The 19,372-nt window shown below is 38.1% G+C and overlaps 1 protein-coding gene across 3 annotated transcripts in view; it reads left to right on the top strand.

Annotated features, from left to right (window-relative positions):
- The window catches only part of GOLGA4 (golgin A4), a 319,091-nt gene extending 299,950 nt beyond the window's left edge, over positions 1–19,141 (top strand). For all 3 annotated transcript variants that reach the window (XM_053714445.1, XM_053714446.1, XM_053714444.1), the window contains one exon: positions 15,408–19,141. In XM_053714445.1, coding sequence (XP_053570420.1) covers positions 15,408–15,431 — 24 coding nt within the window. In that variant the 3' untranslated portion in view covers positions 15,432–19,141. The remainder of the gene's footprint in view (positions 1–15,407) is intronic.
- Positions 19,142–19,372: the final 231 nt, after the last annotated feature.

The raw sequence follows: 19,372 nt of genomic DNA, 5'->3' as shown, positions 1-19,372 counted from the left end.
CTGTGCTTAGGTAGCATGCGGGTGAGTGAGGAATTACCTGTTCTTCCTTATAAAGCTAATACCTTCACTCTCTGATTAAAACTTTACTATCTATTGCTAGAAATAAAGGGAAACAGCCAGTAGATAAACTGTTAAGCTAATGATGATGTGTATGCAATGTGATGTAATCTTGAGCCGTTTAGCGAGAAATTACTGTCTACAATACCAATACCTTTTTGGCTTTTTAGGAATGATTTTATTAGGAATAATTTAAAGGGATATAAATTGTAGTCAAAAAATGAGAGTCCGTTATAAGTGCTTTAAAATCAATATCTCACTTGGGCAATGTTTGAAAATTAAAAGGTGCATCTGCCTCCGTTGCTTTCAGTTGCTCACAAAAAAACACTCCCAAATGTTCATATTGATATCAAATTTGCTTCAGGCACATTTCGTGTTTTAAAAAGAATGTCTTTGCCTTGTCCTTGTAAAAAACTTAGAAAAAAATGTCCACTGGCCCTTATGCATCTTATGCACACTCCGATGAGTGTGTAATGCCCGCCCCCTTTACTTGTGCGGCTGTCAATCAAGTAAGCAGCAGTTTGACGTCTTACATTGCGGGAAGCAGGCTCACATGTGCAAACCTGCCCCGCAATAAAAAAAATCTCTTCATAGGACCATATTTACTGGTAGGCATGTAATCTATTAACCGTCTGGAAAAAGCAGAAATTCCACCCAGAAGTCTGAATAGTACCCCCTACTTCCCTCAATTTCTTTACTTTATGCTTATTTGTATTTAAGCTGAGCTGGAAATCTGTTCCATCTTAAATGGACAGTAAAAATAAAAATTTCATGATAGAGCATACAATAAAAAAAAACAAAAAAACTTTTGAGTTTACTTCTATTATTTAATTTTCTTTGTACTTGTGATATCCTTTGTTAAAAAGCATACCTAGGTAGGATTAGCAGCAACAATGCACTACTGGGAGCAAGCTGATTTGTGGCTGCACATATATGCCATTTGTCATTGTCTCATCCGATTTGTTCAGCTAGCTCCCAGTAGTGCATTGCTGCTAATTCAACAAAGGATACTGAGAGAATGAAACATATTTGATAATAGAAGTAAATTGGAAAACTGTTTAAGATTGTATGTTCTTTCTAGCTCACAAAATAAACATTTTCGGTTTTATGCCCTTGAAGAGATGCTGATGAGGAAAGGTGGATTAACTACTAATAGATAATAAAACCTCCCAAAGTTGGGTACCCTGACAGCACGCATCTAATCACATTAGAAAGTTTTCAGTTGGGTGGGTTATCATTAATATGCTATAGCTAACTCTCAAATGGTATACTTTACAGTTTACTAAGTACTATTATGTGCAAATCCAGTATTTTGTTAAAATCAAGGCTGGATTGGCCTACCAGTATACCGGGAGATTTCCCAGTGGGATGTACTAGCTACAATTTAAAGGGGTAGTGCTGCTGGCGAGGCAATGCAGCTGTATCCCATCTCTTCTTTTCTCTTCTGAGTTATACTTATTAAGGTCACAATGTTTGTTGTTATGTTTATTTCCTAGCCCTTGCACCATTTTAGTAGCCCTCATGGTTTCTAGTGTCTAGTCAAGTCCCACTGTGAGTTAGTGGCACACTGTTTTGAGTGTCTTCTCCCAATCATACTATGGATAACCATTTGCACAACGTAAAAGGGATACATGAATGAATAGGGTGCCACAAACTAATATAATTTAACTCTGGGGAAAAAAAAGAAAGAAATGTTGGTGGATGTAGTATCCCAGTAATTCTGCTAGGTTACTAATTTGGTTTTGAGGTTTTGACAAACAGGGTGTTTTACTGTCTTTAATTATGGTTCTAGTGTTCCTGTTGTACTTTTGGAGGAGTTTAAAAGTTACAAATCCTCCACTAGCGTGAGGTTAAATTTTATGCTGAAGGGCAAATTAATGTGATTGCAGCAGTAATTTGAAGAAATTCATCAAGTGTATTTGGAAAAGTCTTCTTGCCTTTTAGACACTTAAACGTTTTGTGGGGTTCTTTGAATACTTCTAGATTTTATTCCTATTTTGACTTTACTTTACAGAAAATGTAAATCCTGAAACTTAAGACTCAGATGATATAGGGGCTGCACATGCATAAAAGAACTTTCTGAACCGCCTACATTATTATTATATCAGTGCATGTATGTCATTGCAATTTATTAGTGTAACATTGCTTGTGTATTATTATATGGAGCCAGTGTTTAGTATATTTATTTAACTCTGCATTATTATAGTTGAGTACTGTAAAACTAATTCATGTATACCAGCTGTCTGTAAGTTGATTACTTCTGGGTAAAATTAATTTTTGTATATTAAAGCACCTACTAAGCCAATATTTATTAAAATATACAAATGATTCACTGTCTTATACCTTCTATTTAACCCTTTTAAAAACAGCTTGCAGTTGGTTCATTCCAATAGTAGCAATTATATTCAAGGACTCTCATCTGATGCTGGCAAATGCTATATATGCTCGCAGCTGTCATAGCAAATAGTTAATATGAAATATATAATTAAAATAGATTCAGCCATACACTATGCATATCTTACATATCCTATATAAATCTAAATGACTAGAACTTTTGAGGAGTGAGCTCCAGAAAATCTCTTTTGTGTGTGTGTACATTATTCTAATAAATCTGGAATTAATCATTCATATTTATCCAGCTTTCTATCATAACTTGTTTAAATGGGTAGTCTAGTCAAAATTAAACTTCCATGATTCAGATAGAACATACAATTTTAAGCAACTTTCTAATTTACTCCTATTATCAACTTTTCTTCATTCTCTTGGTATCTTTATTTGAATGTAAGGTTAGGATCCAGCCCATTTTTGGTTCAGTACCTGGGTAGCGCTTGCTGGTTGGTGGCTACATTTAGATGCCAATCAGCAAGCACTACCACGGTGCTGAACCAAAAATGGGCCGACTCCTATGCTTACATTCTTGCTTTTTCAAATAAAGATACCAGGAGAACGAATACAAATTGATAATAGGAGTAAATTAGAAAGTTGCTTAAAGGACCAGTCAACATAGTAGATTTGCATAATCAACAAATGCGAGATAGCAAGACAATGCAATAGCACTTAGTCTGAACTTCAAATGAGTAGTAGATTTTTTTCTGACAATTTTAAAAGTTATGTCTTTTTCCACTCCCCCTGTACCATGTGACAGCCATCAGCCAATCACAAATGCATACACATACCATGTGACAGCCATCAGCCATTCACAAATGCATACACACTTATTCTTGCATATGCTCAGTAGGAGCTGTTGACTCAAAAATTTTAAATATAAAAAGACTGTGCACATTTTATTAATGGAAGTAAATTGGAAAGTTGTTTAAAATGGCATGCTCTATCTGAATAATGAAAGGTTAATTTTGATTGAGTGTCCCTTTAAAGGGACATTGAACCCATATTTTTTTCTTTCATGATTCACATAGAGCATGACATTTTAAGCAGCTTTCTAATTTACTCATATTATCATTTTTTCTTTGCTATCTTTATTTTAAAAGCAGGAATGTAAATCTTAGCAGCCAGCCCATTTTAGTTTCAGCACCATGGATAGCACTTGTTTATTGGAGGTTTACATTTACCCACTAATAAGCAAGCATAACCCAGGTTCTCAACCAAAAATGGGCCGGCTCCTATGCATCACATTCCTGCTTTTTAAATAAAGATAGCAAGAGAACGAAGAAAAATTGATAAAAGGAGTAAATTAGAAAGTTGCATGCTCTATCTGATTAATGAAAGAAATTTTTTTTGTTTAGTGTCCCTTTAAAATTCCTGCTCTATCCACACCCCGCTCAAGTCGGTTTCATAAAGGATAGGGAAGCCCCAGACAATATCAGACGAATGATAGACTCCATTCACTACCTGTCTGAATCCAAAACGCCTTCTCTGCTTCTATTGTTGGATGCGGAGAAGGCGTTTGATAGAATAGATTGGAAATACCTATTACAGGTGCTGCACAATATGGGATTTAGAGGCCCTTTTGTAAAGGCAATAGAAAAGATATACTCGAACCCCTCAGCGCAAGTTACAGCAGCAGGCTACAAATCCAAAGTCTTCCCCATTCTAAACAGAACGAGACAGGGGTGCCCTCTGTCACCCCTTCTATTCGCCCTCTGCATAGAACCCATGGCAGCACAAATTAGAAATTTACCAGACATCTCGGGATTTAAACTTAGATCCACTGAATACAAATTGACGTTATTTGCAGATGACGTTTTACTTACAATCACCAAACCGTTGCTCTCCCTTCCGAATTTATACCAACTCCTAGATAAGTTCTCATCTATCTCGGGTTACAAAATTAACCTAGAAAAATGTGAAGCCCTTCCTATTATGCTCCCACACCATACACAAAAACTAATTGAATTAAACTTCACCATGAAATGGGCCACACAAACTATTAAATATTTAGGAATAAACTTAACAACCCAATTCAACCAATTATATAAATTTAACTACTTACCGTTATACAGAGAGATCAGACACGATATCCAGAAATGGTCACAATAATCCTTCTCTTGGTATGGGAAAAATTCTGCGGTTAAGATTAATATCTTGCCACGCTTATTGTACCTTTTTAGAGCTCTACCAGTTAAAATCCCAATCCCAGAGCTAACACAGGTTCAATCAGACCTTATTAGATTTATTAGAGGGAAAAAAATCTCCCAGAATTCCGGCTTCCTGCTTGACGAGACATAGATCACTGGGAGGAGTAGGGGCCCCTAATCTCGTTGCCTATTACAAGGCGGCGAGACTAGCTCAAACAGCACTTCTAGATAACCCCAACATAGAGACTATCTGTCCGACTATCGAAGCTGAAATGGGAAGCTGGAATCTTCCAGCTGACATTCTTTGGGAGGAGAGACCACATATGCTCACCAAGCAACAGTTCAGACCCCCTACTCTAGACTCCACAATGGTATCATGGAACAAGTTAGCCAAAACAACTAAATTAAGACCAGCACAACCTAGAAATATGCCAATTAGATATTTGTTATCTCAGGAGCATCGCCCACCAATAGACAAATGGTGCAATAAAGGACTTTATAGAGTAGCTGATCTAATAAGAAATAATAAGATTTTAACATTTCAGTAGATACAGGACAAAATTACACCCCTAAAGGTAAACTGGTTCCTATACCTTCAAATTGTATCCGCCCTTAGAGATTTCCAAAAAATGTACATAACCAAAAATACTACAATACTAGAGGTCATATGTAAAGCCCCACATAGAACGAAACAAGCTATCTCGAGGCTATACTCAGCTATACAAGCATCACAGGCCCTAATAAAATCTCAGTTGATATTAAACTGGGAAATAGATTTAGAAATGGAGTTAGACATGCAGGATTGGGTCAACATCTTCAAAGAGACAGATAAAGGACTAATAAATGCAGACCTTAGGGAAAATGCACTTAAGACCGCCTATCGATGGTACCTGACTCCACTGCAGACAGCGCATATGTCCCCTACAGGGAACAGATTGTGCTATAGGGGATGTGACACCCTGGGAACATACTCGCACCTATGGTGGGATTGCGACAAAATCAGACAAGTATGGGACAATCTCTCTCTCTTGTTAAGTAACATTCTGGATACAAATATTCGGCTCACGCAGGCTCAGGCTCTGCTACATGTTCGAATTCCCAACTTTAATAAACCAATTAATACATTTATCAAGATCTTGTGCACGGTTACAAGATCTTGTATGGCTAGACACTGGAAAACTGGATCCCTGACATGGCAGGAGGTTTTAAGCAAAATTAAGACAACACATTCTATGTATGAATCTGCAGCATGGATCCTAGATAATAAAGAAGTAGTGGACAGAATATGGTTTTATTGGATATTAAAAGGAGGGTCTGACGTCACTCATACTTCCACATAAACATTTGATTTATTGCTCATTATCAACACTCCATATCCTCAACACCCACAGAACTAAAATAAGCACACTCCCACTTGAACTGTTAGATATGTATGAATATCTACTGACTCAAACATTCTGCATTTTTGTAGTATTTTCATTTTTATCTTTATTATGTCTTTTATTTTCTTTGGATGAGTATCACGCCACTGTATGAATATTCATGTATGATAAATACTGTTCAATAAAAACATTTCAACATAAAATTCCTGCTCTATCTGAATCATGAAAGTTTAATTTTGACTAGACTATCCCATTAAAGGGTCACATAAATTAATGTATCGTACAAAAAAATGACAAACTTGAAACATTGTACACAACTTATTCCTCCACTGCACAACTTATTCCTATACGTTTGGGAGCTCTACAGAAATTCAATATGACTTCTGATAGACAATAATTTCAAAAGCTTTTAAGCAGGACTTAATAATAATAAAAATAATAATCATGTTGTATCCTATGCTCTGTACCACACATGGAAGATCTCAGCAATTTATTGGGTGTGGAAATTGTTCTACTCACATTGAGCATGTGATAACCAGGAGGCTGGGAGATTATCCTCTTTCCATTGAGGGGTCTCATGCCCATCTAGGCTCAATAAGAGGAGAGTTACAAATACAAATGCATATAAAACTTCCATTTACATCTCGTAATTGTGACGTTTCTAGGTACCCTCATTTTAAGTCGAGATTTATTTAGTGCTAAAAATTGCTTTGGGTCTACATGTAACCTAGGAGAAAAGAATGTTGTTTAATGAAGACACATAAAAGTACTTATTACAGATTATTTGTAGTCAGCTAGTTCAGTGGCTTGTTCTTCATTAAAATGTAGATTTGTGGATATATTTTTCATAGACCACAAACATTCGGGTAGATTACGAGTTTTGTCTGTAAAGCCGTGCATTGCTAACAAGCCTTTTTTTCCAGCGCTCACTTAAAACAAAGCTGGTATTACAAGTTTTCTGAATGGCTGCGTTAGCCTCAGAAAAGTGAGAGTTGAGCAAATTTAGCTCCACTTCTCACTGTAATACCAGCGTTGCTTACGGTAGCGGTAAGATGGCTAAAACGTGCTTGTGCATGATTTCCCCATAGGAAACAATGGGGCTGAGACGGCTGAAAAAAAACCTAACACCTGCAAAAAAGCATCGTCCAGCTTCTAACGCAGCCCCATTTCTCCAACATTGGTGTGTCCGGTCCACGGCATCATCCTTACTTGTGGGAATATCTCTTCCCCAACAGGAAATGGCAAAGAGTCCCAGCAAAGCTGGCCATATAGTCCCTCCTAGGCTCCGCCCACCCCAGTCATTCTCTTTGCCGTTGCACAGGCAACATCTCCACGGAGATGGTTAAGAGTATGTGGTGTTTAGTTGTAGTTTTTTTATTCTACTATCAAGAGTTTGTTATTTTAAAATAGTGCTGGTATATACTATTTACTCTGAAACAGAAAAAGATGAAGATTTCTGTTTGTGAGAGGAAGATGATTTTAGCAGACAGTAACTAATATCGATTGCTGTTTCCACATAGGACTGTTGAGATGAAGTAACTTCAGTTGGGGGAAACAGTTAGCAGACTTTTCTGCTTAAGGTATGACTAGCCATATTTCTAACAAGACTGTGCAATGCTGGAAGGCTGTCATTTCCCCTCATGGGGACCGGTAAGCCATTTTCTTAGTCTCAAACAGAATAAAGGGCTTAATATGGGCTATAAAACTGGTAGACACTTTTATGGGCTAAATCGATTGCTTTATTTGGACATTTTATACATGTTTATGCTGATAATTCACACTTATAAACTTGGGGAACATTTTTTAACGTCAGGCACTATGTTAGACACCTTTTCCAGTCAGGAAGGGCCTTCCCAGTTGTAGGCTGAGCCTCATTTTCGCGCCATTACTGCGCAGTTGTTTTTGAGAGCAAGACATGCAGATGCATGTGTGAGGACCTGAAAGTAGTTGGAAAAGTTCCTAGAAGGCGTCATTTGGTATCGTATTCCCCTCTGGGCTTGGTAAAGTCACAGCAAAGGCTGTAGCTGGGACTGTATAGGGCTTAAATCTGTAACCGGCTCCGGTTTCGTTATTTTAAGGGTTAAAGCTCTGAAAATTGGAGTGCAATACTTTTAATGCTTTAAGACACTGTGGTGAAATTTTGGTAAATTTTGAACAATTCCTTCATATTTTTTCACACATTCAGTAATAAAGTGTGCTCTGTTTAAAATTTAAAGAGACAGTAACGGTTTTGTTTTAAAACGTTTTTTGTGCTTTATTGACAAGTTTAAGCTTGTTTAACATGGCTGTGCCTTCAGATAAGCTATGTTCTATATGTATGAAAGTCAATGTGTCTCCCCCTTCAAAATTGTGTGATAATTGTGCCATAGCGTCCAAACAATGTAAGGACAATACTGTCAAAGGTAATGAAGTTGCCCAAGATGATTCATCAGATGAAGGGAGTAGACATGGTTCTACATCATCTCCTTCTGTGTCTATACCAGTTTTGCCCACGCAGGAGGCCCCTAGTATTTCTAGCGCGCCAATGCTTATTACCATGCAACAATTGACGGCTTTAATGGATAACTCCATAGCAAATATTTTATCCAAAATGCCTGCATATCAGAGAAAGCGCGATTGCTCTGTTTTAAACACTGAAGAGCAGGAGGGCGCTGATGATAATTGTTCTGTCATACCCTCACACCAATCTGAAGGGGCCATGAGGGAGGTTTTGTCAGATGGGGAAATTTCAGATTCAGAAAAATTTCTCAACAGGCTGAACCTGATGTTGTGACATTTAAATTTAAATTAGAACATCTCCGCGCACTGCTTAAGGAGGTGTTATCTACTCTGGATGATTGTGACAACTTGGTCATTCCAGAAAAATTATGCAAGATGGACAAGTTCCTAGAGGTTCCGGTGCACCCCGACGCTTTTCCTATACCCAAGCGGGTGGCGGACATAGTGAATAAGGAGTGGGAGAAGCCCGGCATACCTTTTGTTCCCCCTCCTATATCTAAGAAATTATTTCCTATGGTCGACCCCAGAAAGGACTTATGGCAGACAGTCCCTAAGGTCGAGGGGGCAGTTTCTACTCTAAACAAGCGCACTACTATTCCTATCGAGGATAGTTGTGCTTTCAAAGATCCTATGGATAAAAAATTGGAAGGTTTGCTTAAAAAGATTTTTGTACAGCAAGGTTACCTTCTACAACCCATTTCGTGCATTGTTCCTGTCACTACAGCAGCGTGGTTCTGGTTCGAGGAACTAGAAAAGTCGCTCAGTAGAGAGACTCCATATGAGGAGGTTATGGACAGAGTTCACGCACTTAAGTTAGCTAATTCCTTTATTTTAGATGCCGCTTTGCAATTAGCTAGATTGGCGGCGAAAAATTCAGGGTTTGCAATTGTGGCGTGCAGAGCGCTTTGGCTAAAGTCTTGGTCAGCGGATGTATCATCCAAGACAAAATTGCTTCAAGGGTAAAACTCTCTTTGGACCAGAATTGAAAGAGATTATCTTAGACATCACTGGGGGAAAGGGCCACGCCCTCCCACAAGATAGGCCTTTCAAGGCCAAGAATAAGTCTAATTTTCGTTCCTTTCGTAATTTCAGGAACGGACCGGCCTCTAATTCTGCATCCTCTAAGCAAGAGGGTAATGCCTCACAGTCCAAACCAGCCTGGAAACCGATGCAAGGCTGGAACAAGGGTAAGCAGACCAAGAAGCCTGCTACCGCTAACAAAACAGCATGAAGGAGTAGCCCCCGATCCGGGACCGGATCTAGTGGGGGGCAGATTCTCTCTCTTTGCTCAGGCTTGGGCAAGAGATGTTCAGGATCCCTGGACGCTAGAAATAGTTTCTCAGGGTTATCTTCTGGAATTCAAGGAACTACCCCCAAGGGGAAGGTTCCACATGTCTCACTTATCCTCAAACCAAATAATGAGACAGGCGTTCTTACATTGTGTAGAAGACCTGTTAAAGATGGGAGTGATACACCCAGTTCCAATGACGGAACAAGGAATGGGATTTTACTCAAATCTGTTTGTAGTTCCCAAAAAAGAGGGAACCTTCAGACCAATTCTGGATTTAAAGATCCTAAACAAATTTCTCAGGGTACCATCGTTCAAAATGGAAACCATTCGAACGATTCTACCCACTAACCAGGAAGGTCAATTTATGACTACCGTGGATCTAAAGGATGCGTACCTACATATTCCTATCCACAAAGAACATCATCAGTTCCTAAGGTTCGCCTTTCTGGACAAACATTACCAGTTTGTGGCCCTCCCATTCGGATTAGCCACTGCTCCAAGGATTTTCACAAAGGTACTCGGGTCCCTTCTAGCGGTTCTAAGACCGAGGGGCATTGCAGTAGTACCATACTTGGACGACATTCTAATACAAGTGTCGTCCCTTTCAAAAGCAAAGGCTCATACAGACATCGTTCTGGCCTTTCTCAGATCTCACGGATGGAAGGTGAACATAGAAAAAAGTTCTCTGTCTCTGTCAACAAGAGTTCCCTTCTTGGGAACAATAATAGATTCCTTAGAAATGAGGATTTTTCTGACAGATGTCAGAAAGTCAAAACTTCTAAGCGCTTGTCAAGTTCTTCATTCTGTTCCACGTCCTTCCATAGCTCAGTGCATGGAAGTAGTAGGGTTGATGGTTGCAGCAATGGACATAGTTCCTTTTGCGCAAATTCATCTAAGACCATTACAACTGTGCATGCTGAAACAGTGGAATGGGGACTATACAGACTTGTCTCCAGTGATTCAAGTAGATCAGAAGACCAGAGATTCACTCCGTTGGTGGCTAACTCTGGGCCACCTATCCCAGGGAATGAGCTTCCGCAGACCAGAGTGGGTCATTGTCACGACCGACGCCAGTCTAGTGGGCTGGGGTGCGGTCTGGGAATCCCTGAAAGCTCAGGGACTATGGTCTCGGGAAGAGTCTCTTCTCCCGATAAAGATTCTGGAACTAAGAGCGATATTCAATGCTCTCAGGGCTTGGCCTCAGCTTGCAAAGGCCAGATTCATAAGATTCCAATCAGACAACATGACGACTGTTGCGTATATCAATCATCAGGGGGGAACAAGGAGTTCCCTAGCGATGAAAGAAGTGACCAAAATAATACAATGGGCGGAGGATCCACTCCTGCCATCTATCTGCGATCCACATCCCAGGTGTGGAAAACTGGGAAGCGGATTATCTGAGTCGTCAGACATTCCATCCGGGGGAGTGGGAACTCCACCCAGAGATCTTTGCCCAGTTGACTCAATTATGGGGCATTCCAGACATGGATCTGATGGCGTCTCGTCAGAACTTCAAGGTTCCTTGCTACGGGTCCAGATCCAGGGATCCCAAGGCGACTCTAGTGGATGCACTAGTAGCACCTTGGACCTTCAACCTAGCTTATGTGTTTCCACCGTTTCCTCTCATTCCCAGGCTGGTAGCCAGGATCAAACAGGAGAGGGCCTCTGTGATCTTGATAGCTCCTGCGTGGCCACGCAGGACTTGGTATGCAGACCTGGTGAATATGTCATCGGTTCCACCATGGAAGCTACCTTTGAGACAGGACCTTCTTGTTCAGGGTCCATTCGAACATCCAAATCTGGTCTCCCTCCAGCTGACGGCTTGGAAATTGAACGCTTGATTCTATCAAAGCGTGGGTTTTCAGATTCTGTGATAGATACTCTGGTTCAGGCCAGAAAACCGGTAACTAGAAAGATTTACCATAAAATATGGAAAAGATATATCTGCTGGTGTGAATCCAAGGGATTCCCATGGAATAAGATAAAAATTCCTAAGGTTCTTTCCTTTCTGCAAGAAGGTTTGGATAAAGGATTATCTGCGAGTTCTCTAAAGGGACAGATTTCTGCTTTATCTGTCTTACTACACAAACGACTGGCAGCTGTGCCAGATGTTCAAGCATTTGTTCAGGCTCTGGTTAGGATCAAGCCTGTTTACAGACCTTTGACTTCTCCCTGGAGTTTAAATCTAGTTCTTTCAGTTCTTCAAGGGGTTCCGTTTGAACCTCTACATTCCATAGATATTAAGTTGTTATCTTGGAAAGTTTTGTTTTTGGTTGCTATTTCTTCTGCTAGAAGAGTTTCAGAGTTATCTGCTCTGCAGTGTTCTCCGCCCTATCTGGTGTTCAATGCAGATAAGGTGGTTTTGCGTACTAAGCCTGGTTTTCTTCCAAAGGTTGTTTCTAACAAAAATATTAATCAGGAGATAGTTGTACCTTCTTTGTGTCCGAATCCAGTTTCAAAGAAGGAACGTTTGTTACACAATTTGGACGTAGTCCGTGCTCTAAAATTCTATTTAGAAGCTACAAAAGATTTCAGACAAACATCTTCTCTGTTTGTCGTCTATTCTGGTAAAAGGAGAGGTCAAAAAGCGACTTCTACCTCTCTTTCCTTTTGGCTTAAAAGCATCATCCGATTGGCTTACGAGACTGCCGGACGGCAGCCTCCTGAAAGAATCATAGCTCACTCCACTAGGGCTGTGGCTTCCACATGGGCCTTCAAGAACGAGGCTTCTGTTGATCAGATATGTAAGGCAGCGACTTGGTCTTCACTGCACACTTTTGCCAAATTTTACAAATTTTATACTTTTGCTTCTTCGGAGGCTATTTTTGGGAGAAAGGTTTTGCAAGCCGTGGTGCCTTCCGTTTAGGTAACCTGATTTGCTCCCTCCCTTCATCCGTGTCCTAAAGCTTTGGTATTGGTTCCCACAAGTAAGGATGACGCCGTGGACCGGACACACCAATGTTGGAGAAAACAGAATTTATGCTTACCTGATAAATTACTTTCTCCAACGGTGTGTCCGGTCCACGGCCCGCCCTGGTTTTTTAATCAGGTCTGATGAATTATTTTCTCTAACTACAGTCACCACGGTACCATATGGTTTCTCCTATTTTTTCCTCCTGTCCGTCGGTCGAATGACTGGGGTGGGCGGAGCCTAGGAGGGACTATATGGCCAGCTTTGCTGGGACTATTTGCCATTTCCTGTTGGGGAAGAGATATTCCCACAAGTAAGGATGACGCCGTGGACCGGACACACCGTTGGAGAAAGTAATTTATCAGGTAAGCATAAATTCTGTTTTTTTCCTATGGGAAAATAAAAGTTATGTCTGCACCTAACACCCTAACATGAACCCCGAGTCTAAACACCCCTAACCTTACACTTATTAACCTCTAATCTGCCGCCCGACATCATCGCCACCTGCATTATACTATTAACCCCTAATCTGCTGCCCCTAACACCGCTGCCACCTACAGTTTATTTACTAACCCCTAATCTGCCACTTCCAATGTCGCCGGCCACCTACCTACAATTATTAACCCCTAATCTGCCGCCCCCAACGTCGCCGCCACTATACTAAATTTATTAACCCCTAAACCTAAGTCTAACCCTAACCCTCCCCTAACTTAAATCTAATTTAAATAAATCTAAATAAAATTACTATAATTAAATAAATTAATTATATTTAAAACTAAATACTTACCTATAAAATAAACCTTAATATAGCTACAATATAACTAATAGTTACATTATAGCTATTTTAGGATTTATTTTTATTTTACAGGCAACTTTGTATTTATTTTAACTAGGTACAATAGCTATTAAATAGTTATTAAATATTTAATAACTACCTAGCTAAAATAAATACAAAATTTTGTACAATATTTCCAGAAGGAAGGTAACTGTATGGGGGGGGTTTGCTGGTAAAACTCCTTGATCTCAGCTGACCTCCAATACCCCTCATTTGAAAGAGAATCGCCTGCTCTTTCAAATAGTGGTATTGGAAAGGCAGTACAAAGCAGATGAAAGCAGATTCTTAAAAAAAAGTATAAATACAACACATGGGGATTTGATTGTGAATGGGACATTATATGCTCAAAAATAACAAATTCTGTTATGTGCATAAAGTTTATTTTCTAGTAGACAAATTGAATTTGTATCTAAAGTTTATTTCCTAGTAGAATATGAATTGTCTCTGTATAACCAGGTGACCACTGTGGTAACAGTGATCACCTTGCAAGAAAAAAAAGTGTTTTAATCCTATTTAGTTTTAAATAGGATTAATTTATTTAATTATAGTGTAGTGTTAGATGTAATTGTAACTTAGGTTAGGGGTTATTTTACTGGTAATGTTGTATTTATTCTAGCTAGCTAGGTAGTTATTAAATAGTTAATAACTATTTAATAACTATTCTACCTATTTTAAATAAATACAAAGTTGCCTGTAAAATAAAAATAAATCCTAAAATAGCTATAATGTAACTATTAGTTATATTGTAGCTATATTATAGTTTATTTTATAGGTAAGTATTTAGTTTTAAATAGGATTAATTTATTTAATTATAGTAATTTTATTTATATTTATTAAAAATAGATTTGTTAGGTGGTGTTAAGGTTAGGGTTAGACTTAGGTTTAGGGGTTAATACATTTAATATAGTAGCGGCGACGTTGGGGCGGCAGATTAGGGGTTAATAATTGTAGGTAGGTGGCGGCGATGTTAGGGACGGCAGATTAGGGGTTAATAAAATTTATTATAGTGTTTGCGAGGTGGGAGTGCGGCGGTTTAGTGGGTTAATACATTTATTATAGTGGCGGCAATGTCCGGTTGGCAGATTAGGGGTTAAAAATGTTTATTATAGTGTTTGCGATGTGGGGAGGCCTTGCTTTAGGGGTTCATAGGTAGTTTATGGGTGTTAGTGAACTTTTTAGCACTTTAGTTAAGAGTTTTATGTTCCGGCGTTAGCCCATAAAACTCTTAACTACTGACTTTTAAATGCGGTAGAAGTCTTGACAGGAGAGGGTCTACCACTCACTTCTTCTAAGACTTGTAATACCGGCGTTAAAAACATAGGATACGCAATTGACGTAAGGGGATTTGCGGTAGCCAAAAGTCGCGGAAGAAGTGAGCGGTACACTTGTACCTGCCAGACTTGTAATACCAGCGGGCGTTAAAAAGCAGCGTTGGGACCTCTCAACGCTGCTTTTTAAGGCTAACGCAGAACTCGTAATCTAGGCGATTGTGTTTTAAAAGAGATGTAGTAAAAACATAAAATAATCACATTTGGAGTTCTTGCTTCTTTTTAAATCTGATTACAATTCCTCTTTTTTTTTTTTACTAATCCTTTTTATATAAATATCCTGTCCTTTAAATGCTAAGAAATTGTGTTTTATGTTTGTGTGATTTATCTTGTAAATGGAGGAAGAGAGATACGTGCATGAATTTGAAAATTTTTGGTCTTCTCTTAAGCAAATGAATGCATGATCCTGCTAATTATCATATTGTGCTTCCAGATCATAGTGTGTGTGTCCAGATCTTGTACTATATCTTACACCAAATTCTTTGATCTCTATATGTGCATAATAATAATAAATAAATAAAAATGTTTTCTTTTTTGTTTGTTTTTTTTTGTCTTGCCTTTATTTCCAGTCTTGGCTTCGACCTTCAACCTGAAGACCATTTCCGAGTCATTTTGAAGATACTGCGTAATTTAGCTGTAAATGTAATCAATATCTTCCAAAAACAGATTCTGTGAATTGCGACTCATATCTGTTTAACAAGTTCTACAATCAAGCACTCTGACCATTAATGGCCTTGACATGAGCTGATGCCACATGGTGACATCTTTACATAAACACGATTAATTTCCTTTCCTTTTCTTCCTGTTTTCTTAAATATGTCAACTGATTATTTATTTAACGATACATGCATACTATGGTGATAACTAAACAATGTATTAAATCCAAACTGCTAAACTTATTGTGTTACTAGCTAAACAGTGAAGGCTTGTAAAGGATGGTGATACGAAAAATAATTTGCTTGCTTAAAGGGACATTAAATTCATATTTATATAAACATAGAATGCATCAACAGTTAGATAATACATTCTAAATTATCTGCATACAAAATAAATGTGTTAAAAATGATTAAAACTTTAATTTTATTAGCAATATTTGTATCGTTCTGCTATCTGAGGATATATTCCTTAATAAAACTATTATTATATTATCACCTATGCTGTGGCTAGTTAGGGATATATATATATATATATATATATATATATATATATATACAATCTAATGATTAAGCAATTACTGTGTAGATCGTTGCAGGATTACATTTCATCCACTCTATTAAAAAAAAAAAAAGTAAATAAGGCAAAACGGATAATGAATGAGCATTGCAGCTTACTGTTGATAATTCAAACATTTCTAAGATTCAGTTTTGAGTATAATGTCCCTTTAAGCAGGCATTGATAGAGCATGCAATGTTAAACGACTTTCTAATTTACTTCTATTATCAATTTTTATTCGTTCTCTTGTCATCTTTATTTGAAAAAGCAGGAATCTAAGCTTAGCAGCTGGCCCACGTTTGGTTTAGGACCATGGATAGCACTTGCTGATTGGTGGCCAAACAAAAAATCAGCCGGCTCTTAAAGAACAAAGCTAAATTGATAATAGGAGTAAATTAGAAAGTTGCTTAATATTGCATGTTCTATCTGAATGGTGAAATAAAAAAATTGGGCTTAGTGTCCCGTTAGGACTAAAGTTCATAACTAAAAAAGCAATGGGCAGAGAATAGGATACCAATGAATGCATCTGTATCTCCCATGAGCTAGTGCTGTAGATACAGCTAGTCTATTGAGATTTTTCTGTGTATAAGAACACGTTTAAAGATGAATAGATTCTAGTAATCATATATTATCCTGCAGTACTAGCATAGGATGGAAGTACTTGATTACCCTAGGTTCCACCATTGGTAGGAGGAATACTTGCCTCACATTATTGCACTTTACATATCACAATGCAACTGAACTGAATAGATACGGTTGAGCTGTGGGTTGCCTGCACTGCAAGATAATTTTATGTTTTCTAGACTTCAAATTAATTTATTTTGTGTAAAAAAATATTGATCTTTCAAGTAGGCTCTTAAAACAAATGAATGATAGAAAAATTGACAATGTATTGTCCTTTTGAAGTCACCTTTTTAGCATGACAAGACCACTTTTAAAAGCTGCTACACTTTCCCCTAAAATAGCTGGATTTAAAGGGACGTTTAACAGAATAGTTACTTCTCACTAGTGTTTTTGCTCCTTTGTCTGCAGCTTTGTTCGGAGCTAATCTGTTAGGTTAACCCTTTACAGATGCAGGTTGGTGAAGCTCTGCAGTTCTTGGACCCTGTGACAGAAGTGATGAAAATTCACAGATTGGTAAATGTACTGTGGAGTACACTGAATGTTACATGTCAGGTGGTATTATGGAGTAGGCAGGAGAGGCAGAGTAAAACTTTGTAATATTATAATATTTTCTGTTATACAAAGCACAAATTTATTACATAATTTAACATAAATGTATTTAATGATATGTTGTGCAATAAATATTGAAGCATTTTAGTAATAGCTTATTTTAGCTCAGAGGGACAATCTACTCAAGAATTTGTATTGTTTAAAAAGAAAGATAATCCCTTTATTACCCATTCCACAGTTTTGCATTACCAACATGGTTATATTAATATACTCTGTACCTCTGTGATTACCTTGTATCTAAGCCTCTGCAGACTGTCTCCTTATTTTAGTTCTTTTGACAGACTTGCATTTTAGCCAATTAGTGGTGACTCCTAGGTAACTCCATGGTAGTGAGCACAATGTTATCAATATGGCACACAAGAACTAGCACTGTCTAGCTGTGAAAAACTGTCAAAATGCACTAAGATAAGAGGCGTAGCCTTCAAGGACTTAGAAATTAGCATATGAGACTACCTAGGTTTAGCTTTCAACAAAGATTACCAAGAGAACAAAGCAAAGTTAATGATAAAAGTAAATTAGAAAGTTGTTTAAAATTACATGCCCTATCTGAATCATGAAAGTTTAATTTTGACTTGAGTGTCCCTTTAATATCAGCCTTGTGATGTGCCTATTAAAAAAGTCCTTGGAAGGAGACTGACATTGATAATATTGCTGTTTTTTTTCACACCTGTAATGTGCGCCTTAGGATAGCACTCACAATACTGTGTGGGAAGTTTATAGCTTTGAAGTTTTATACACAGTTTGAAATGTATTTAATATAGAACAACATAACGACTGCAAAAATGAAAAACTCCCATTCTGTGTTATGCACTCTTAACCACAGTGCGGCTGTCAAAAAGTCAACATCGTCACTGATCTGTGAATCCACTTTTGTCATAGAGTGCAAGAATACCTAAGCTCTAAGATGGTGGCACCCAGTATCATTAACCCTTTAAAGAGAAGCGACATACTCTGTAGGTCGCCGGTCTTTCTATTGGGGGTGTGATTTTAGCCCAATCTTGCCGCTAGCAGCGAGACCATGCTATTTTAACAAGCCTGCAGGAGGGAGGGAAGGTCCAATAGCGCAGTCTTGCTGCTCGTGGCAAGACTCGCGCTATAGCAACCAGGCAAACCCTTAACGACCGGCAATGTACAGGGTACATGTCGGTCATTCAGCGGTTAACTTTATACTCGGCACCAGTTAGGGGTTATCAAATAACCGCTTTAAAGAGAGCAATAACAATAGCGAGGTTAGTAGTATCTATGCTATTGTAGCAGTGCCCAGCAGTTCAATGTCCCTTTATAACAACACTTCAGAACGATGCATAAATATGTTCCTACAGTCACCGTGTAATAGAGGACAACACAATCCTGTTATGTAATGGCATGCTATAACTAAGTGTTTTATAGCTGTTCTTAATATGCAAGTGTCTGACCTCTGTACTGTGGTCAGATTCATAACATTTATAATCATATACATATTTCATAAAGACTGAACCATTTATTAAATTTCAGCTACTTTTTATGTTTTTGATCATTTTGTTTGAAAGAATTGTGCAATACTTTAATGGAGGGTAATTTGGGGTTTATTATAACATATTTAATTATTTTGTGACTTAGTTGAATTATTTTATTCTGCGTTATCTGTGGTTGATTTTGTTCGCTATGGGCCAGTTCTTCTATGCTTTCATCTATGATGAAGATCTAAACCTGGAGTACCTCATTGGTCTTCTAGCTTTTTGTACTTATTTTCATTGATTAAATATACTACTGTATATTGTAAATAGTTTACATAACTGTATCATAATACTGTTTTGTGGCGGTTTCAATGTAAATCCTGGTAAGTGGAAAGGTAAATAAAGTTTTATTCACAAAACAATCTTTCATCTTTGTGTCTTTTTTTTTTTTTACACACAATTGTTCTTTTCTCTAAGTGTTATACAGGTGCACCTCATTTTATAGGTGATGAGAGTCTATGAGCTAGTTACTGATGGGATATACATTCCTACCAGGAGGGGGCAAAGTTTACCAACCCTCAAATGCCTATAAATACACCTCCCACCTCACTCATTCCTCAGTTTTAAAAACTTTGCCTCCTTAGGAGGTGGTG

The sequence above is a fragment of the Bombina bombina genome, chromosome 5 (assembly GCF_027579735.1).
Source record: "Bombina bombina isolate aBomBom1 chromosome 5, aBomBom1.pri, whole genome shotgun sequence".
Lineage (NCBI taxonomy): Eukaryota > Metazoa > Chordata > Amphibia > Anura > Bombinatoridae > Bombina > Bombina bombina.
Note: the sequence above shows the minus strand (reverse complement) of the source record. Positions and strands in the feature narration are given on the sequence as shown.